General features: G+C 44.7%; 1 protein-coding gene across 1 annotated transcript; it reads left to right on the plus strand.

The window, feature by feature from the left end:
- The first annotated feature begins 1,582 nt into the window (after window positions 1-1,582).
- On the plus strand, window positions 1,583-16,006 carry TFPI2 (tissue factor pathway inhibitor 2). Its single transcript, XM_081163385.1, has 10 exons — window positions 1,583-2,165; window positions 4,639-4,818; window positions 4,934-5,113; window positions 5,557-5,730; window positions 9,104-9,141; window positions 10,486-10,618; window positions 12,692-12,871; window positions 12,990-13,169; window positions 13,470-13,643; window positions 15,546-16,006. The coding sequence occupies exons 1-10, from the start codon at window positions 1,910-1,912 to the stop codon at window positions 15,557-15,559; spliced, it is 1,509 nt and encodes a 502-aa protein (XP_081019511.1). The 5' UTR covers window positions 1,583-1,909; the 3' UTR covers window positions 15,560-16,006.
- The last annotated feature ends 6,455 nt before the right edge of the window (window positions 16,007-22,461 follow it).

The following is a 22,461-nucleotide window of genomic DNA, read 5'->3' on the forward strand; positions in this document are numbered from 1 at the left end:
CAACAAAGATTAAAAATACATTAAAATGTCACACATTAAAATGTCACACATTAAAAACTTCCCTGAACAGTAAAAGCCACTTCCAGAAATATTGTGGAATATCGTGCGAGGTTAGTGCTCATTTTTGTGTTATTTGGAAATGGGTTTTTCTCTGGAAGCAAGTAACATGGAAATGAGCAGTAGAGTCAATCCTTGGCATCTCCAGTTAAAAATATGTGGGACACGATGTCTGAAATGCTGGAGACATGCTATGCCTATCACCATCTTCAGTTAGAAGGTCCAACTAGGCAGTGCTGTGAAAGACCTCCCTCTACTTGAGAACCAACAGGATTAGGCAATGCAGTGCAATGGTTACAGCAGGGGTGGGAAACCTCAGGCCTGGAGGCCAAATCTGCCCCTTCAGGCCTCTCCCTTACTAATGCTCTGTGAACCCGTGATCGCCTTTGTTAGGCTAGAATGTGTGGTGCTTCTTGCCTGCTTGGATGGAGAGAAGTTCAGTGCAGATACCTCTCCCTTTTCCTGTGGCTGGAACGAAACCTATTGTACGAATGCCACCCACAAGTTGAAAACAGTTCCTCATTCCTCGACAGGGTGAGGGACTAAGCCCAGAGAGACCGGAGTTCAAATCCCTACTCAGTCATGAATTTCACTGGGTGACCTTGGGCCAGTCATGATCTCTCAGCCTTACCTACCCCGCAGAGTTGTTGTGAGAAGAATACGTAGAAGGGCGAGGAAGAAGCTTTTGGAGGAAAAGGGAAATAGTTGTTTTTTTTATATAAATATAAAGGTAAAGGGGCCCCTGACCATTAGGTCCAGTCATTGCCGACTCTGGGGTTGTGGCGCTCATCTCGCTTTATCGGCCAAGGGAGCCGGCGTACAGCTTCCGGGTCATGTGGCCAGCATGACTAAGCCGCTTCTGGCGAACCAGAACAGCGCATAGAAATGCCGTTTACCTTCCCGCCGGAGCGGTACCTATTTATCTACTTGCACTTTGACGTGCTTTCAAACTGCTAGGTTGGCAGGAGCTGGGACCGAGCAACAGGAGCTCACCCCGTCACGGGGATTCGAACTGCAGACCTTCTGATCGGCAAGCCCTAGGCTCTGTGGTTTAACCCCTAGCACCACCCACGTCCCATTTTATAAATATAAAAATACAGTGGTACCTCGGGTTAAGAACTTAATTCGTTCCAGAGGTCCGTTCTTAACCTGAAACTGTTCTTAACCTGAAGCACCACTTTAGCTAATGGGGCCTCCCACTGCTGCCGCGCCGCCAGAGCACGATTTCTGTTCTCATCCTGAAGGAAAGTTCTTAACCCGAGGTACTATTTCTGGGTTAGCGGAGTGTGTAACCTGAAGCGTATGTACCCTGAAGCATATGTAACCCGAGGTACCACTGTATGTAAATATAACAACTGGGCTATAAGAATAAATAATCTAACCAGGTAGAAGGCTACTTCCTGTGGAAAGCTCGGATAACGTCCGATAAGCGCATAGACAAAACTACTGCATCGTGCCAGTGTGGCACAAGCTCCCTAAGCTTTGCTTTTTTAACTTCAGAAGTGAGCTAAAGTGGGGCAGAACATCTTGGTGCCGACTGAGTCCTCAACAGACGCCTGGGGACACTTTCGCGTCTGGCTGGTGTTGTTCCGTGCATTCAACGCGGGGTTTACTCCAATATTTGCTCCTTCCATCTTCCTCGCACCTTTTCGCCGCTGTCGGGGTCGCGAGCAGCAAGGCTCCAAGCCCGCCCCAGCCGTCCCGGATACGCGTCGGGATGGGCCAGCGACCACCTCGCGGAGCTGCTTCTTCGGAAGATGCGCAATGACGCGCGGGGCGCACCAGCCACGCAAGGGACCGCTCCCTCGGTCCGCCCGCCCCCTCGCGGTTTTACATCGCTTTCCAGAAACGGATGAATCACCCCCTCCGAGCCCTCCCTAGTCTGGGAAGCACGCCCGCAGGCTTTGGGCCAGGAGGCGGCGGCGGAGAAGCCGGGATCGTTTATAAAGGGGCCACTGTGGCCAACGTTTCCATCGGTCGTAGACCAGCCAAACGCGCGCAGCGACTTGCAGCGATGGATCTGACTTCTGGAAACTCGCGGGCCTTTCTGTTGGTCGTCTCCTTGGTGGTACTTCTGGAGCAGGTGTGGCCCCAGTCGACAACGGGAGGTAATCGGGGCCCTTTTTTGGAGCGGGTGCATGTTATCAGCTGTTTTCTTCTTGCGAGTTGTTTTTTTGCTCTTCCCAGGGATGGCGACCGATGTTCTCTTTCCAAAATCCTCGCTTCGCCCCATATGCTGCACCTGCCTCCGTCTGCCAAAACCCTTTTTATTTTATTTTTTTGCCTTTCCTTGCCTAGCCGGTAGCCAAAATATTATGAGTGCTGGTGTTTTTATTCTTTCTTGGCAAAGTTTTTCTTTCAAAACTTTATTGTACAATGTTTACAAAAGAGAGAGAACAATTATAGCAACAGGTGAAAATTAAAAGACCAAAGAAGGAAACTGTAGAATAGGAACGTAGAAAGAGGGGTTAAAATAACAAAAGTCCAAGTAAAGACAATCAGTGCTGTCAAGTAATAGTGATGGCGTCATTGAGTGTTTGTGGGTGTGTTTGGCGCTTACTAAAGCGCTTGTGCCTGTAATGCAGAGATTATATTCCCTTTAAATATGATAAATTAAAGAAGGATCTTGCGTCGTCTGGAAATGCGAGATATGTTGATTAAGCAATTCCCCCCCAAATGTCAGGATTCAGAAATACAAGCCAGATCTGCAGCAAAATGCCATTTTCCAAGCAATTTAGTACTGTGACCACAGAAAGCTGCCTTATTCTGAATCAGAGCATTGGTCCATATAGCTCAGTATCTTTGCTCTTTGGGTTTAAGGGTTCAAAAGAGGATTGGGCAAATTCATGAAAGATTAGGCTATCAACAACTACTAGCCACAATGGCTATGTTTCTACCTCTGCTGTTGGAGACTGTTTTTTTTTATATAAAAAATTATCCGTTTCACAAGTTTTAGATACCGTGTCATTGTAATAAAACCTCAAAGCAGTATACGAAAAGAATAAAATAATGCGGCCATCAGAAAAAAGTATTTAAAACATCCGAAAATAATAATTAAAATGAATGCTAAGCCAAAAATCAAATTAGAAAACATGCCAACATTCTACATGTCTGGAGAATAGGCCTTCTCTGCAGTGGCTCCCCATCTGTGGAATGTTCTCTCCAGGGAAGTTCGCCTGGCGCCTTCATTATACAGTTTAGGCGCCAGGCAAAAACGTTCCTTTTTAACCAGGCCTTTGGTTGATCTGTTTGGCATCCTATACCCTTTTAAAATGTGGCTCTTTTCAGGGGTTGTTTGGGTTGCTGTTTTCATTCTGTTTTTATATATGTTGTGATATTTTTATGTAAACTGCCCTGAGACCTCCGGGTATAGGGCAGTATATAAACTCAATTAATAATAATAATAATTTATTTAATACAATTTATACACCACTTGATAGTTAAAAACAACAACCCTCAAAGCAGTTTATAAAGTAGGCTTGCCTAAAGAAAAATGTTTTTAGCATGTGCGGGAAAGTGCCTGCCTGGTGTCCCTAGGCAGGGAGTTCCAAAGTGTAAGTGCTGCCACACTAAAATATTTCTTACAAATGTGGAATGAGTATAATGTGACACCAGTCACAGATCGAAGTAGTTTAGCGGGCATTTGGAGGGGGGGCGGGTAATGGGATCTCGCAAGTAAACTGCCCCAATCTATTAAGGCCTTTACATACTAAGAGTAACATCTTGATCCTTGCCTGGTAGCAGATTGGCAACCAGTACAGCTCTCTGAGAACATGTATTATAAGATGACAGGGTATAAACTCCTGTCAGCAATCCTGCCACAGCATTCTTAACCCAGATTGATGTCACCTAGAATAATTTCAGCTGCCCCACCACAGTCCTCTCCACTGCCCTCCACAAGAAGGGGGTATGCCTCTGAAACAGGGACGCGGGTGGCGCTGTGGTCTAAACCACTGAGCCTCTTCCGATCGGAAGATACGCAGTTCGAATCCCCGCAACGGAGTCAGCTCCTGTTGCTCTGTCCCAGCTCCTGCCAACCTAGCAGTTTGAAAGCACAACAGTGCAAGTAGATAAACAGGTACCACTGTGGCGGGGAGGTAAACAGTGTTTCCATGCGCTCTGGTCTCCGTCACGGTGTTCTGTTGCACCAGAAGCATCTTAGTCATGCTGGCCACACGACCCGGAAAGTTGTCTGTGGACAAACGCCAGCTCCCTCAGCCTGAAAGCGAGATGAGCACTGCAACCCCATAGTCACCTTTGACTGGACTTAACCGCCCAGGGGTCCTTTACCTTTTTTATGCCTCTGAAGGCCACTCATGGGAATCGCAGGTGGGGAGAGTGCTCTTGAACTCAGGTCCTGCTTTCAGGCTACGATACTTATAGGCATCCGGCTGACCACTGTGAGAACAGGATGCTAGACTACTTGGGCTTTGGGCCTGTTGCAGGAGAGGTCTACTTACATTTCACTGGGACAAATTTTCAACACATGAATTTCTTACTTGCCTCCCTACTCTCTTCTTGTTTCTGGGATTTGTACCTAAAGCATTTCTCTTTCCCCCACCCGCTTCCATTTTCATGCAGACAACAGAGAGATCTGTCTCCAGCCACCACGTAAAGGACCCTGCCGGGCTTTGTTTGTCAGGTGGTACTACGACAGAGCCACCCAAACCTGCCAGGAGTTTAGATTTGGGGGCTGCATGGGAAACAACAACAACTTTTTGAGTTTTGAAGAGTGTTCAGAGACTTGCGGGAGAATCAAGAGTAAGTTGTAGCTCTTTCAAATCCTGGAGTGAATTGCGGAATCGGTTTGATAAAAGCAAAGGTTTGGCTTAGATTGTTGTTTTCAACCAATTGTTGGTTTCTCTTTCGTTTTTAGAGGTGCCTAAAATATGCCGACTGAAATCTGACGAAGGAATCTGTAGAGGTTTAATGCGAAAATATTATTTCAGCCTTGAGACGATGAGCTGTGAAAAATTTTATTACGGAGGCTGTTTAGGAAACCAGAACCGATTTGACGATAAAGACTCCTGCATGAACTTCTGCCTGCCAAAAAGAAGTAATTATTATTTTTAATTAATAGCTTGTTTGGGTGGGGGAGGGTGAAATGTTCTGTTGTGTCTCATGGGACTGGTGCTCGCTAACCATTTCTGATGAATTAATTTTGAATTATTAAAAGTTTGTATTGAATTGCATCAATTATTTATGGCATTGTTCGTTTTTGCTTTACCAACGCACTATTGTGGTGTGTGTGTCTTTTCCCTAATTGATTGCACGGATGGAAATGTTTGCTCATTTTCAATGCTTTGTAGTTATGAGCCGCTTTGAGCTTGTTTTTGCTGGGAAAGCAGTGTACACATATTAAATCAAAGATCAGAAACTCGGCCCACTTTCTGATTGGGAACTGTTGGTTTGTATGCCTAACACCACTGCAGTCTACACTTCAAAAAACAAAAATAAGTAGTGTTAAGTAACTCTGTCTCTCTCTTTCTTTTTCTAAAGATACCCCCTCCTTTTGCTCTAACCCCAAAGACGTGGGAATTTGTTCGAGTTCAGTTCCTCGCTTTTATTACAACATAGACACAGGAGATTGTGAAGAATTCACCTATACAGGTTGTGGAGGAAATATTAACAACTTCCTCACTCGGAAATCATGTCTCAAGGCCTGCAAGAAAGGTAGGATGCTCTCTCTTTGCTGAGATCGAGAGTTACAGGGACGTTTGCAGTCATAGCCAGATTGTGAAGGTTCACAAATAAGCCCTGTTCTAGTAATTCTAGAGGGATTAAAGAGAACAACATTAAGCAGCACAAACAGCTGGTGCTCTCCAAGAGCAAACAGGGAGGCTTTTGTTATATTGGGGTGAGAAAACTGTATCCGTCCAAGTACATATCTCTCATCATTCCTGACCATGTGACGTGGTGGCTGACGCTGATGGGAGTCCAAGAACAACTGGAGAGGCACAGGTTTCCCCCTCCTGCATTAAACCACCTTCCATAGGTGCATAATGCAGTAGCCACAGGTGGATTGTGGTCCTCCCGTATTTTCAGCTCACTCCCTTGGCCAAAGGTTGTGAGGATGTAGAAGGAGGTGAGAGGGACCAGAAGGGGGCAATAGTTGCCAGATGAAGGCTAGGCATGGACTGTGCCCTCCAGTCGTTTGTGCTGTTCTGAAGGAGTGCAAAGCTGGGATGCGTCCCGGGTTGTGGCAAAAGCAGCTTGTGAGAAAGCATCCTCTGCCAAGGAATTTCAGACAAGGAGCTCTTCCCTTTCCCTGGCAGACTGTCTTCTACCCATCACGGTCAAGGGCACGTTTGCTTTTGTGAGGAGGTAGTACCTGCAGGCATTAAGGGTGAGCACAGGCCCTGCTTGTCACAAGGAGGGTTGTGCTGGCTTTGGTCCTGCTGAGATGGGGACTCGCTTTTGTCCCTGCTTTAATGCCCAAAACACGCATTGTGGAAACTGCAATTACCTGGTGGTTGGGAATTAGCAGACCTAGAATGTTGCATCCCTTTTTCTCCTCTTTTGTCTTTATTTACCACATGTGAATGAAGTGATTTAAGTTACTTCCGATTATATTTTGATTTCTATTTTCTTAGTAGGGAGAAAGAAACCACCTGCTACGGGATCAAAATACGTTGTCTCATAGGGATGAGGAGTCTACAGCCAACATTCAGATCCAACGAACGCCACATACATTCTTAAATCTGGAGAGGTTTCCAGACTAGATGCACTGATTTCACACACTAGAAACTTTTAACTTATGGGTGGGTTTAGGTTTTGTTCAGTTTTATGTGGCTATGTAGCAATTTTACTATATGAACAGTTTTGAACGGCAAGGTTACTTTGATCTAGTTACAGCTCACTTAGGGATTGGGCCCCATGCACATGCCAGTGTGCCCTGTTGAAGGATAAAATCCTGGGCTGCTGACCCTCATTCAGATACTTGGACGCACAAGAGGCGGCTCAACACTCCCTGCTGAACATTGATTCTTCTCTACTGGCTGCTGAATACGATAGACCCTTTCTGGTGGTTTCATTATATGGAACACTAAATTAAGACCTTCTCCTGAACTTTCTTATCTTCATAAGGAGGGGTGGCAGATGCGTGGTAGAGGGCTTACCTTGCATGCAGAATGTCTGAGGTTTGGTTCTTTGAATCTCTAGTTAAAACAGTCCGCTGTGCTGATGTTACATGATCTCCCATCACCTGCATGACAGCAGCATGATCAGTCAGGGTGTGGTTGGCGCAGTTGAAACACATGGGCAGAACCAATCCAGTGCTTCTGCCAGTGCATTTGCAGCACACCACTCTCAGTGCTGCCTTGCTCAAGTTAAGCCAGTGATGCCAGTGGCAGGAGATCAGGCAAATCTCACTGACCACTAGATAGCATTAGATAGTGGGCAATGGGGAGGGCTTTGGTCTGAAACCCTGGAGAGCCTCATCCACTCATTGTAGACAATTCTGAGCTGGCTGAACAAATATTTTGGCTTGGGATAAGGGAGATTCCTGTGTTTATATGTGAATAAGTCTGGCAGAGAGGATATAGCTGATTACAGACGTTGCAGGATAACTGCAGATGCAGATCTTTAGATCTTATGGAGTTTCCCCCAAGTTTTATAAAATGTTACTATAAATATAAATGCATACGTTTTAAACTTTCCCCTTTGTGTAGTTTATGAAAATGGTTCTGCTGTATTGGAAGAGCTGAACTGTTGTTGAATAGCTGAAGCAAGAACCATGGCCCATAGTTGTTTTTTTAAAAAACAGATCTTTGTCAGATATTTCTTGCATTGCTCCTTTAACTGAAGATTAACCAAACTCGTTTTTCTCTTGAATAAATTGGTATTGCTGATATCAATTCCTTTGCTGTGAACTTTTCAAGAACATCCTTAGGGGGCAGGCTTGCCAAAAACTACCAAGTGAATTGGAAGGGAGGAGAATGTAGACAAGTCAAAACCCAATCGGACATTCTAAAATTTTATCCTGGGTTCAAAGCCCTTGTTTGAGGATAGGAAATATGAATGTGGACTAGTGGTTAAGAGTGCTAGACTAGGACTTGGGAGACTAGGGTTCAGTTCACCACTCAGCCATTTCTGGGTGGTTTTTGTACACACACAGTCTCTCAGCCTAACCCACCTCACAGGATTGTTATGAAGGTATAGAAGGGGGAAGTGTATTTGCCACCTTGGCGAATAGTTGGGATATAGATACAGTGATAATAAAAATAAAATACGTTTGTTCTTGGTAATATACATAATTGTAATGCTGCTGATTAAAAAGCTGGCACTGGGAGGAGACCAGCAATGAACTTGATAGTGGGGTTTGCTTGTTTTTTAAGGTGAATTATAAGCTACGTAAGGTTTCAGGAGTGTGGTGAACTGATGGCTGCATCTCCCATTGTCAACTGGTCCAGTTCTAAAGCTACAGGATTAATTTTCATCATGAGATTATTCCTGCTGGACAGTTAAGAGTGGAGAATGCTAGTCAGATATTGAGATTATGTCCCTCCTCTTTAAAGTCATCCTCCTGATCTCTTGCACAGAACACATTTTGAGGTGCCTTTATTAATATGCATTCGGCATGTTTTTTGTTCTGAAGCTGAAGAAGAGTCATCTGCCTTCACTTGATGCTGTCTGTCCTAAGGATATTTGCACCTGTGTCAAACCTTACTTTGCCTATATGAGAACTGGTAAAATTACATCCTAACTTGCTATGTGCAAATGTGACTGACCTTCACTGTAAATTTGTAAAAATAAAGAAAAATAAAATAAGTTGTCATAAGTGTTTGTTTCTCCTAATTTGTTACACATCATTTTATGTAGATCAAGTTTCCCCCTAGCGAACGTATTTTGCAGTCCATGTATGTACACACTGCATGCACATGCTACAGTTTCATTCCACTTTATCCAGTTAAGATCTAGACTCTGCCTCTGCTCCCAAGCATATCCGTCCCATTCATTTCAAGGAAGAGGACAGATGTCCACATGCAGAATTGCCTCTTCGACAGTTGAAGGGGTCATGGAGATCCATGCTAAAATCCCTGTTCAGTGACTCCTTGTGGTCTGACGGCTATCACCTTGCTGAAGGTAAGTAGAGCAGAATCTGGTCAGCACCTGGATGGGTGACTTTTCGAGAACTGCAGTCACATCCTTTACAGTTTCATGATTGAAGACATGTACATATTGAGATATATATGAAGCAGCCTTAAATAGGTGTCATACCAGAACAATCTAGTCTGAAGATGCAACTGATAAAGCCTCTGATCTTTAGGATGCAACGCATGTACTATGCCCCAAACCCCATGTATTAAAAATGTACAAAAATAAAATACAAGTAAAATTAAGCATTGCATCTTGTTTCCCTTCAGCAGACCAGCATCCTTTCAGATTTCAGAGAATCAAAGGATTGTATGCTATGTTAGGCGCACTCAGTGTAGATCCATGGAAATAAATGGACGTGACTTAGGACTTCTTTTTAATGGGTCTGCTTTGGAACCTTGAAGGTCATCTGGGTTAACCCTGCTTAACAACAACAACAACACAACAATAATTTATTATTTATACCCACCCATCTGGCTGGGTTTCCCCAGCCACTCTGGGTGGCTTTCAAGAGTGGAATATTAAAAACATGATAAAACATCAGACATTAGAAACATCAAGCTCTACATCCTAGCAATAAACTGCAACACCCACCCAACATTTTCCAATTGACATTGAAATGTGCCTCTAGTCAATATAACCAAAATACCAGTTAACAGGAGCTTTGAAGTATTGAAACAAACCAACATTCCCTCGGCTTAATAACAGAGAGTTTACTGTGCAGAGCTGAGTGTGACTTACCCTGCAATAGCCAGGTCAAACTCCTGCAAATTGGACTGGGCCTAGCAATTGGGCACTTTGATAAGAACAGGACTAAAATATACAAATACTTCTCCCGATTACCCCCTCCAACGCATAAACCACCACCCTCCAAAATGTCCCCAGCAGTTGGTTTAATGGGCAATTTATGTTCTTCAAAGGAAGTCAAGTAATAATGGTCACTTTGCGTTCTAGACAAAGCCATAAACCCCGGAAGCATCAAGAGCCGCGTGGCCACATTATGCGCATTGGGGATTATTTAAAACTCAAAGGCTCGGCGAGTTGTTGATGGTTTCGGGGACTTTTTGCTCGAGGGCAGCTCATGCCCTGCGCCGTCGAAGTGGGCAGCCCAGACGCGCCAGGCCTCCGCGGCAACCCCGCTCGCCGTCCCCTCGCCTCCGATGCCGCTCGCGGATGCCCAGGGACTCTGATCCCGGAGGTGCCTTTTGCAACGCGCCCGCGAGACGCGCGCCCAGCCCCTGAGCCGCGACGAGGCGGCCGTGGGAAGACGCGCAGTTCTTCCTTAAAGAGGCCCCGGCGGCTCCGCGAGCCCAACGTCTCCGTCGTTCGTAGACGAGCCCGGCCCTCGCAGCCATTCGCCCGCGGCGGGCGATGGGCCAGGCCGCGGGGAACTCGCGCGCCTTTCTGCGAGCCGCCGCCTTCGTGGTGCTCCTGGGCCGCGTCCGGCTCCAGATCCCGACGGCAGGTAACGTGGGGCGCGGGTCTGTTTTGGACGTGGGGAGCTTACTTGGCTGCGCTCTTGCAAGACGTGTAAAACGGATTTCTTCTCACCTTCTCGGTGATCGCGACTCCAGATCCTATTATTATTTGTTGTTTTTCTTAATTCCTACGCCGCCCTTCCCTCGCAGATCACAGGGCGGTTTGCAATATATATTTTTTAAAAACCAGAAAAATACGATACGATAATCTTTATTGTCATTGTCCCATACCGAACAACGAAATTGAAAACACTACATAAGACATTAAAAAATCAACAAGCCTGCTATCCCAGCTATCCCAACCTGGTTAGCTCCCTAAAAACTCTGATAACCCATTTTAAAATACAATATACTCCCATAGAGACTCCTTACACTGCGTTAAAACCAAAATCGCATTTGGGTAGAAACTATTTCTCAGGCAGCTAGTATCCCTGTACCTTCTTCCAGAAGGCAGAAGCTGAAAGAGATCATTTCCGGGGTGCGCACTATCCTGCACTATCTCTGCAGCTTTCTTATGGCACCTGGAATTATAGATTTTTCTCTATCAACAAAGGAGAACCATAAACTCCGCCCACAGTTTAGAAGCGGACACGGAGCAATGGATCCAAACTACAAGAAAGAAGATTCCACCTAAACATTAGGAAGAACGTCCTGACAGTAAGAGCTGTTTGACAGTGGAATTTGCTGCCAAGGAGAGTGGTGGAGTCTCCTATTTTGGAGGTCTTTAAGCAGAGGCTTGACAACCAGATGTCAGGAGTGCTCTGATGGTGTTTCCTGCTTGGCAGGGGGTTGGACTCGATGGCCCTTGTGGTCTCTTCCAACTCTATGATTCTATTCTATTCTATTCTATTCTACATAGATGGCTTCATTAGTCACAGGTCTGCGAGAAGAGGAATGTTTTTGCCCAGTTCATCCCCACATTGCCTCGCGTGATGTACCTGCCCCCCCTCACATCCAACTTGCTGGCGACAAAGCGTTTTTATTATGAGAAATAATATCAGCAAAGAAGTTGTTGAGTATTTGGCTTACTAAAGCACTTGTGCCTTTGTTTAAATCCTCCAGGGCTGGGGGGTGATGGGGGGGCTCAAAGATTGCACTCGGCACTGAACATCAGTAATAAAAGGAATGATAACATGCACATTAAACACACACACAGTTCAGATGATTTTTTGTTGTTGTTTAGTCGTTTAATAGACCCTCTTAAAAGCTAATGATTGACTGAAAATAATGGAGCTTGAAGGAATCTTTTGGAGCAGGGTGAAATGGACTGCAGAAGTCTTAAGCGGATCACGACACAGTCCTGTTTGCTTGGCAGCGTGGCAATTCTCTCGCTTTGGGGGCAACTGTTATTTATACCTAGCCCATCTGGCTGGGTTTCCCCAGCCACTCTGGGCAGCTCCCAAAATACAATAAAACATCAAACATTAAAAGCTTCCCTAGACAGGGCTGCCTTCAGATGTCTTCTAAAAGTAAGCTGGTTGTTTATTTCCTTCACATCTGAAGGGAGGGCGTTCCACAGGGCGGGCGCCACTACCGAGAAGGCCCTCTGCCTGGTTCCCTGTAACCTCACTTCTCGCAGGGAGGGAACCACCAGAAAGCCCTCGGAGATGGACCTCAGTGTCTAGGCTGAATGATGGGGGTGGAGACGCTTCTTCAGGTATGCAGGGTCAAGGCCATTTAGGGATTTAAAGGTCAGCACCAACACTTTGAATTGTGATTGGAAACATACTGTTCAATGAATGTTGGATGATTCAACAGAAGGAAGTACTTCTTATCACAGCGCATATTTAAACTTTGGCGTTTGCTCCCACAAGAAGCAGTGATGGACACCAACTTGAACAGCCTGAAAGAGAACAAAGTGTACAAATTCACAAAGGATTAGGCATTCAAATGTGACTTGCCGCAGAGGCCCTTTTCTGACTCCCCTTTTGGAGGTTGTATGCGGCTGAAGGCCAGCTGCTGGGAATTGCATGTGGGGAGGGTGCTTTTGAGTTCAGGCCATCTGATTTGGACTTAAAGCGTTTCATTTCTTCCATCCCCCTGGTTTTGTTTTCATGCAGACAACAGAGAGCTGTGCCTAGAGTCACCGGTGCCCGGAGCCTGCCCAGGTTCATTAGACAGGTGGTACTACAACCGAGCCTCCCAAGACTGCCAGAGGTTTACTCACGAGGGCTGCTTGGGGAACGAAAACAACTTTTTGAGCTTTGACGCTTGTATAGAAACTTGCGGGAAAATCAAGAGTAAGTCATTGTTCTCAAATTTCAAATCCTGAAGTGAATTAGGGGAGATTTTTAAGAGCAATGGTTTCATTTAGGCATTTTTTAAAAAACATCTAAACAGTTGCGGTTTAATTTTCAGAAGTGCCAGTAATGTGCCGAGTGAAACCTCCGCAAGGGACCTGGAGCCCTCTCAAGCCGAAATATTTCTTCAACCTTGAGACAACGAAATGCGAGGAATTTTTCCCTAAAAAACGTTCACGACACCCTAACATGTTTTCCAGTAAAATATCCTGCACTGATGTCTGCAAGTTGGGGAGAAGTAATTATTTTTTCATACAAGCCATAGGCCTATTTAGCTTGAAAGGTGGGGGAGGGATGAAATGTTCTCATGTATTTCCTAAACTTACTCTCCAAGGGAGCAGGAGCTCTACAACAGCGGTTCTTGGTGAACCTGGTGATATTGTATCTAATCTAAATAAAACTGTAAACTTTGCCAATTTAAAAAAAATCTGGGCATTATTGGTTATGAATTCTAAACATCACTATATTCTGCTCTTCAAAACACACACACTCTTAATTAACTCCTTTCTTCTTCTTCTTCTTTTTTTTTTTTTTGAAGAGGGTCCCTCCTTTTGCTCTAGTCCCAAGGATGTGGGACTCTGTTCAGCTTCAGTACATCGCTTTTACTACAATATAGCGAGCAGAACTTGTGTGGCATTCAACTATACAGGATGCGGCGGGAATAATAACAACTTTCTTACAAAGAAAGACTGCATGAACGCCTGCAAGCATGGTAGGCTTCTCTCCTCTTGCTGTGATAAGAGATTTACAGGGACTTGAGCTGTGTTTTAGCCAGATTGTGAAGGTTCACAAATAAGCCCTGTACTAGTAAGTCTGGGAGGATAAAAAAAAAAAAGTTTTTAAGTAGCACGCAGAGCTAATGCTGTCTTGGTCCCGTGAAGTTCATATGGAGGCTTTTCGTTATATCGGGGTGAGGAAACTGTCTGTCTAAATGCTTCTGGACTACATCTCTTATCATCCCTGACCATCTGAGGTTGATGGGAGTTGGGAGTCTAATAAGAAAATGGAAGGACAGATGTTTCCCACCTCTGCATTAAACCACCTTCTGTGGGTGCAGAGTGCAGCAGCCACAGGTAGACACTAGTAGCCATTCAGTTTGCTCCTTTCCCCCAAGTGGTTTGGTTGTGGGACTGTCAAAGGAAATGAGAGGGAACAGAAGTGGGCAGTAGTTGCCGGAAGAGGGCAAGGCATGGGAAATGGCTGTACACTCCAGAGTAAACTGTGCTGTTTTGAAGGGACTGCAGTTCAAAGGTGGGAATTGCCCAGACGCAGCAATAAAAGCGGTTTGTGAGAAACCCAGCCATAGCTTCTTTCTGGACCAGCTGCCCAACATAAAGCTGGGGCCTCTGGAGAGGCTCCTGCTTCCTCCCAACCAATCAAACAAAAGCAAAGGGCCATAGCCTGTTGGTAAACCACCTGTCTTGTACGCAGGGGGCTTCAGGTTCAATACCTGGCGTCTCCAGGTAGGGCTGGGAGAGACCTCGGCTTGAAACCCAAGTCAGTGAAATCCCGGAGGGAGCAGTGAGTGGTGTGAGCAGATACGTTTCCACAGGGGTTGAGGAAGAAGAGAGGGGATGAGGGGGAGCCTGCCTAAGCATAAGGAACTCAGTCCTAATGAACTGGAAGGTAGTTAAATCCTGGCCTGCTTACTAAGCATGATGACCTGCAAATAAAACATTTTCTATTTACAGTGGTACCTCGGTTTACAGACACTTCAGGTTACAGACTCTGCTAACCCAGAAATAGTATCTTAGGTTAAGAACTTTGCTTCAGGATGAGAACAGAAATCGTGCTCTGGCGGCGCGGCAGCAGCAGGAGGCCCCATTAGCTAAAATGGTGCTTCAGGTTAAGAACAGTTTCAGGTTAAGAACGGACCTCCGGAACAAATTAAGTACTTAACCTGAGGTACCACTGTATTTCCATAAGGGCAGGCATACTGAAACGTTCAGTATATTATGCACATGTGTGCATTATTTCCTTAAAACATGAAATCCTTGCTTGGAGAGGGGGATAAAATTAGGGGGCACAACACTGTGAGGCATGCTGGACACGGTTCCACACAGCCGGTGTTTTGCAATGTCTTTTTTTTAGGTGACCACATCCAAAAAGTTTGAAGTGTGCTTACAAAGCATCCTCCACTGCCCCTGCCTCCTTTTTCCCCCTGCCCAAGGCCCAGGAATTTTAAGCAAGGGCCACTCCCCTTTCCCTGGCAGTCTGTTTCCCATCTGCACACACTCCCATGTGTTACGATCTCATGTGTTAAGGCCAGGTAAGCGTCCACTGCTGCCTTCTGCTCCTCCCCAAGGAGAGTTCAAGGGCCTTATGGGAAGGTGGCACTTGCAGAGCTTAAGGTGAGCACAGGTCCTGCTTTCTGTGAACTGGGCTGTTCTTGACTCAGTCCTGCTCGTGGGCATTCGAGAGGAGCGCTCACTTTCGCCCCTGCTTGAATGCCCACAACACGCATATTAGAAACTGCAATTATCTGGTGCCTTGGGTTTTGCAGACCTGGAACGTTGCATGCTTTTTTCCCTTCTCTCTTTTTCTTCAGCTAGTACAAGTGAATGAAGTGATTACGTTACCTCCGATTGTGATTCAATTTCTATTCTTTTCTTAGTTGGAAGAATGTAAGCCACGGTTGCAATATTGGGAAATACCATCTCATAAGGAGGAGAAGTCTACAAATCAAACAAATGCCACATACGTTCTTGCACCTGAAGGTCTCTAGACCAGAAGCGTTATTTTAACATTGAAAACTTTAATTTGTGGGTGGGTTTTGTTTTTGTTTATATGTAGCAATCTTAACAGCTCTTCTAGATGATCAGTTCTGGAAATGTAGTAAGTCATCATCACTGTTATCTGATCAGCCTTATGGACTGGCCTCCATATTCAAAGCACGGTGATCTGCTGAGGGAGATAACCCTGGTTTGTTGACCTTCATTCAGAGATTCTTGATGTGCGGGAGCAGGCTCAACACTCACTACTGAACAAGGATCTTTCTCTGTCACCTGCTGCATATTATTTGCTTTATTTGTTTTTCTTAAAGAAGACTACAAATAAATTGGTATTGTTGCTATCCATTCTTCCACTATGAACTTTTCAATAATTTTATTAATTTTATGAAGGGATTTGCCAGGAACTCCCAAGTGAATTGAAAGGGAATACTTGTGTGATTATTATTATTTATTAAATTTGTATACCACACTTTTTCCAAAGATTACAGGACGGTTCACAACATAAAAATACAAAATAAGAACACTGCCTCCTGGGCTTCTTTGGGTGGAAGGGTGGGAAATGTTGTTTGTGGGAATGCAAAGGAAGGTAGGAAAGAATATATTCTTTTGATATTATCCCTCCTCACTCACGCTAGTGAGCAAACAGCAGAGCACATTCCCTTGCAGCTTATAGCAAAGCAGTTGATGACTCGTTAGAGTCTTTTAATTAAGCAATCCAGTCTGGCTTGTCCAGTCTGGATTGTTCCTGGTAAATGTCCTCTTTATTTCCCTCTAAAATAACAATAACACAACACAGTCTTTTTGAAAATAACAATGAAGTTTTACTCACATTCAGTTCACAGCAGTAATCAGAAGGCAGGCGTTATCCTGTGGTTACAGTTACATTTGTAGAGGAAAGAAGTCTGAGCTACGCCTCAGACTTTCTACCTGTGGCTTCCATCTTCTGCAAGGATGAGTCACATGCTGGCTAAGAGCTGGAAGAGGAAGTCCAAGAGAGAAGTCTGAAAAGAAAAAAAGGGAAAAGGGCTGCATGGCCAGCACTTTTACAGGGTCAGCTAGGGTCATGCCCATCTACCTGGTCACATACATACGAGAGCAGGGATAACAGGAAGTCCTCCCTGTCTGGAGCCGCATTCTCCTGTGTGTCCATTCTAGGCAACAGGAAAATGTTGTACTTGACTGCTCTAGCAATACACCCCACATTGTTGGCATATGTCTGTCTCGAGAGGCAATAGAGAGCGCCTCCAGGAATGAGCTCAAACCGTTGTGTTTGCAGCACCAAAGTGACCTTTCCAGGGCACAAGCCTGGGCAATGTATATGTAGGTCCTGGGCTTCCCAGAAAAGGACACTCCCCCCAGGCTTTCTAATGTGGTCCAAAGGAAAGCAGAGCAATATATTTGGCACCAGCTTGGCCACATAAGTTGATAGAAGGAGGTGTGCAAGGCGCCACCCAGCCATCTTAAGGACTCCGCTCCAGATTTGTGTAGGGTTTTCTTCTCCCGAAAATATCCTGCAAGGCAGTGGAGGTTCAGGGTCAAAGTGTTCACTCTCTTGGATGGGCTACCTTCCCAGGTTGATGAGCCCCATCTGCCCCTCACTTCCCACTACAGCACTTGCAGAAACCACCTTCTTGACCATTTAACTCGCTGTTAGTCTCGTCTGCTCAATCCTGCAGAGCCTGTATTTTCATACAAGGGAAGTCCTTAACTCATCAAGGGTTTGAGACCCATCACCTACTCTCACCCAGGAGGAGTATGACATGTCTCTCACCAAAGATACTAGCCCTCCCCTCACACCCCATACACCCATAGTGAGATATAAATAATAACATGTACCTATTACCTATGGTTCTTCTTGGGGACGTGGGTGGCGCTGTGGGTTAAACCACAGAGCCTAGGACTTGCCGATCAGAAGGTCGGCGGTTTGAATCCCCGTGACGGGGTGAGCTCCCATTGTACGGTCCTTGCTCCTGCCAACCTAGCAGTTTGAAAGCACCTCAAAGTGGAAGTAGATAAATAGGTACCACTCCGGCAGGAAGGTAAACGGCGTTTCCATGCACTGCTCTGGTTCGCCAGAAGCAGCTTAGGCATGCTGGCCACATGACCCGGAAGCTGTACGCCAGCTCCCTCGGCCAATAAAGTGAGATGAGTGCCACAACCCCAGAGTCGGTCACAACTGGACCGAATGGTCAGGGATCCCTTTACCTTTATGGTCATTCTACAATGTCATCTACAATGCCAAACGAAGATGAAAGGACTTCCTTCTTCCAAGGTGTTTGTGCTGTGAGTCCTGGTCTGAAGATCCATGACACTTATCACCTTGCTGAAACCAAGCAGGGCAGAATCTGGTCAGTACCTGGAAAGGTGACCTGAGAATACCTGTCTATTGCTTTGGGTTCCATGATGAAGAAAGGCAGGATATAAGAAGCTGTCTTTTACTGTGGTCATAGTATTAAATCAGTGAGATGCTAGTCTCTGGTATTTCCCCAATACAAAGCATGTGCTCTACCACTTAGCTACGCCCCTTAATATGCAGAGGCCCATATGGACTACACTGCACTGCACCGGGCCATTTCAACTCCTGCCTATTTGACTGGGCCTACAAAATGAAGATTGCAGTGAACAGGATTAATATATACAAATAATTCCCTTTCTGCTGAATAGTCCCAGTGGAGATTGCTTGACAGATATTGAGGATATTTCCTTCTTCTTTGAAGTTGTCTTCAGGATCTTACACAAAATACATTTTGAGGGGCCTTTATAAATGTGTATTCACCATGTTTTCTGTTTTGAAGCTGAGGAACAGTTATCTGCTTTTACTTCATGTTGTCCCATCTTCCTGGGAATTTTTGTACGTCTACCAACTATTAATTTGCCGATATGAGAACTGGTAAAATCACATCCTAACTTGTTAAGTGCAGCTGTAACTTATTTTCACTGTGAACTTGTGGGGAAAATGTGTTAATAAAACAACGGAAAGTGTTTTTTTCCTCCTTACACTTTACACATTATTTATACAGTATAGGTCTTGTTTTCCCTTAGTTAACTTATTCTGCAACCCATGTGTGTACATGTGGCATACACATATTTTCACTGCACTTTTATCCACAAGATCTAGACTTATTCCTTTGTTTACAGGTTATGTTCAGTTATATTCAGTTTTCCCTTTGTTAACTTATTCTGCAAATCATGTGCGTTATCTGATACAGTAGTGTTAGCCTCGGATGTAAACTCTGTATATGCAATCATGCCTATCCATCTCTTTCATTTCAAAGACAAGGCCTAACCTATCCAATGTTTGTTATTTGTCCTTTTTAATGGGTGCAGCTCAGTTAAGACTTCATTTTAAAGTGGATCACAGCTCATCTGACAAAGGGACACGGTGTCAACTGATGTGGGCAAGCCTGCAACTTTAAACCCTTGATACCATGGCACTCTTATGAGATTCTTTTCCAAAGTTGGGATGTAACCACCTAGATTTCAGATGATTTGATTCCAACTGACGATCCTGGTACTTTTGTTGTTGTTGGAGAATGCAGTTATTATGTTCTTGTTCTGTACTTCTCAAGCCTAGCAATGCTAGTAACCCGACACTGCAGGGATCAGTGTATGAAACTGCCTTACCTTGAATCAGATAAGGTGAAATGTGGTTCAGGGTTATTGCAATGGAAACCATTTATTTCTAAATCTAAGGTAACCAGGGCAACCAACCATCTAAGCTAATATTGCCCAACCAAGGGCTCACCCATACTTCCATTTGTGCCACAATATCTAGTAGGTCCATGATTTGTAGGCTCGGATCCAAGTGTTTGTTTGTGTCCCACCGCTTTCCTCAGGAAAACCTGCTGTTTACTGCTGAATCGGAGCAATGATTTTCTTCAGATTGTCATCCTGCTATTCCTTTGCAGGGCAGTTACACAGAGGATTCCATAGTGCCACAGGATTGCACACTGTGTTAATCATACTCAGGGCAGACCCATTGAAATGAATGGCCGTGACTTGGGTCCATTTATTTTAACGGATCTACTTTGAGCGAAACTTAATTTGATGCAATCCACAGAGCTACAAGGGATCTGAAGATCATAGAGCCCAAGTCTTGATATGCAAGGCAGATCCCCACTCAAGTCTTGATCTGCAAGGCAGAAATCAACTGCAGCATTCACAACAGGCAGCCATCTTCCCGCTGAAATTTGACTCAGGCAGATGTCCATCCTTTGTTTAAACACCTCCAGCAAAGTAGAGCTCACCACTTCTCAAAGCAGTCTGCTCCACCGTGTTAAGAACTCTTATCATTTGGAAATCTGCTTCTTTGCCCTTGAAATTGAAACTTGGTCAGCAAACAATTTGAATGGCTTTAAATGGAGATCAGGCAAAATCGTGGAAGATGCCTATGTTCTACCTCTTCTCTCAGAAACAGTATTATTCTGAATACCAGTTGCTGAGCATTGCAGGAGTGGAGAGTGTTGTTGCATTTAAGCCTTTGCTTGTGGGCTTCCCATAGGCATCTGGTTGGTCACAGTGAGAACAGGTTGCTGGGCTGGATGGGCCCCTCAAGCTGACCCTAGCAGGTTGTCCTTATGTCCTTGTGGCAATTACCTGGGCCTTGATTTAGGATTTGCTGTGCAAGGTTGCACAACAATTACACTGCAAAATCCAGTCCTACTCCTGCCAGTTGGAATGGGAATAGCTACTGAGCCTGCGAGGTGAAGCTTGCATTGAAACAGACTAATATACAAATAATGACCTTGCCTCCTGAGGTCTGAGTTTTCATAATAATCATTCCCCAGAAGGTCTAACTGTAAACAGCAGTAGGTTAATGGTCAATTTATTTTCATCAAACATCTAAGGAAGTAAAGTAATGGTCATTTTATATTCAAGACAAAGGCATAAATCCCAGCAGCATTAGAGCTATTTCTACATTATGCATACTGAGGATGATTTAAAGGTTCAGCACAGGGGGGTGGTTTTAGTGACTAACTTCGATTTACTGAATGGCAACTAACCTCCCCCCTGTTGCAAATTATAAATACTGTTACATAATTATTAAAGTTACGCAGAACCAAAGCCACACATGATTAATAGGCTGTGTCAACCACAATTCAATCTTGCCTTGATTCTGTTCTCAAGGATTTATAGTTACTTGAAAAAAATATAATTATCCTCTTCCCAAATTTAAAACATTTCATTCCTTTACGCCTTGCAAATTTAGATTTCAAACCAGCTTTGCCTTCTAGCAACAGAGCTGTGTTTGTTTGTTTCTTATGTTAGCCCTACAGACTCAGCTTTTGCTCTGAGAGAAATGGGCACCACTCATTGTCCCAATAAAATGCATTTTGCAGTAACCCGCATTAGCAGAGAGGAGCTAAAAGCCTTGGTTGGTGTAGGCTCAGCACATAAATACAGAGATGCTAGCTGAATGGGGGAGCATATAGAAATGAACAAACTGGAAGGGACCAAAGACAAGAAGTTCCCTGCAATTGCAAACTCTTCAGGTTATGGATCTGATTTTTATTTTTATTCTTGGCTTATGTCACTTTGGAAAGCCATGTACACAAAAGACCCAATGTTAGTTAAAGCAAGCATATTCCACCCCATTCCTCAACATAAAGGGTTCACAGTGCCATTTACATATAAGATAAAAACCAAGACAGTGGCTACCCACAGGCTTACAGGGCACAAAAAGGGGGAAAGGGCAGAGGGAAGATGGAGAAAGCAAACTCTGGCATCAGCTCTTAAAGTTCAGTAGTCGCTCTGGAATGGAAGCACTTTAGGGATAGGAACCAAATGTAGTGAGTCTCTGAACGGAGCTGACAGAGTGGTCCTGCTTTCCATCTTTCTCCTTGCTGCAACCTGGTGGAATAGCTGCTGCCAGGTAACCCCACCTCTGGGACCCTTGGACTAAGTTTGGCTAAGATACCCTGAGAAGCAGCTGAACCTATAGAGAATTGGCAGACAGACAGAAGGACAAACAAACAAACCATGCTCCAAAACAGACAGACTAGGGTGGCATGCAACATTAAAACACAAAACACCATTCAAAACAATACAGATAATTAAAGTGACTGGCTAATAAAATGACTAACAATTAAACTGCATAGGCCTTTTGGCATAAAATGTCTTCAAGAGACATTCTTCAAGAAATAGCGATGCTGCTGTCTCATCTCTGCTTAAAAGGGTTCCACTGCATGCAACCAGCAACATTAAATACCCAACTTCTAGTTGTAACATGGGTGGAAACTAGCCGTGCTCCTCCAGATGATCTCTGCAATCAGGCAGCGATATAAGGGCTTGGGCTGTCCTTAAGGTATCCCGGAGCCAAGTTCTTCAGGGCTTTGCATATCAACATAAGAATCTTGTATCCAATTTGAGTGCAAGCAGAGAATATTTTGGTGTGGCACAAGCCAAGAGTTCCTACTGTCTGAATGCAAATGAAGATCTAGAAATGCACAAAATATAGAAAGGGTAAATAACATCGGTCAGAGAAATAGCTAACCCTTTCATGAGAAACAGCCATGCCCAAGTTGCGGGAGAAGCGCAAGCCGACTTAGTTCAGCATTGTCTGCATTGACTGGTTAGCAGTTCTCCAGGATTTGAGACAGGAGCCTCTCTCAGCTCTAGCTGGAGATGCCAGAGATCAAACCTGGAACCTTTTGCATGCAAAGCAGATGCTCTACCACTCAAATATGGTCCTTCCCCCGAAGGAAAGATTCCAAAATAGGCTGAACAGAGCATAAACAGTATACCAAGAAAGTCCACGATGAACTATGAGGCAAAGGCCAACCCTCACAACATGAATTC

Source organism: Podarcis bocagei (genome assembly GCF_964188305.1).
Source record: "Podarcis bocagei genome assembly, chromosome: 12".
In the NCBI taxonomy this organism is placed as follows: Eukaryota; Metazoa; Chordata; class Lepidosauria; order Squamata; family Lacertidae; genus Podarcis; species Podarcis bocagei.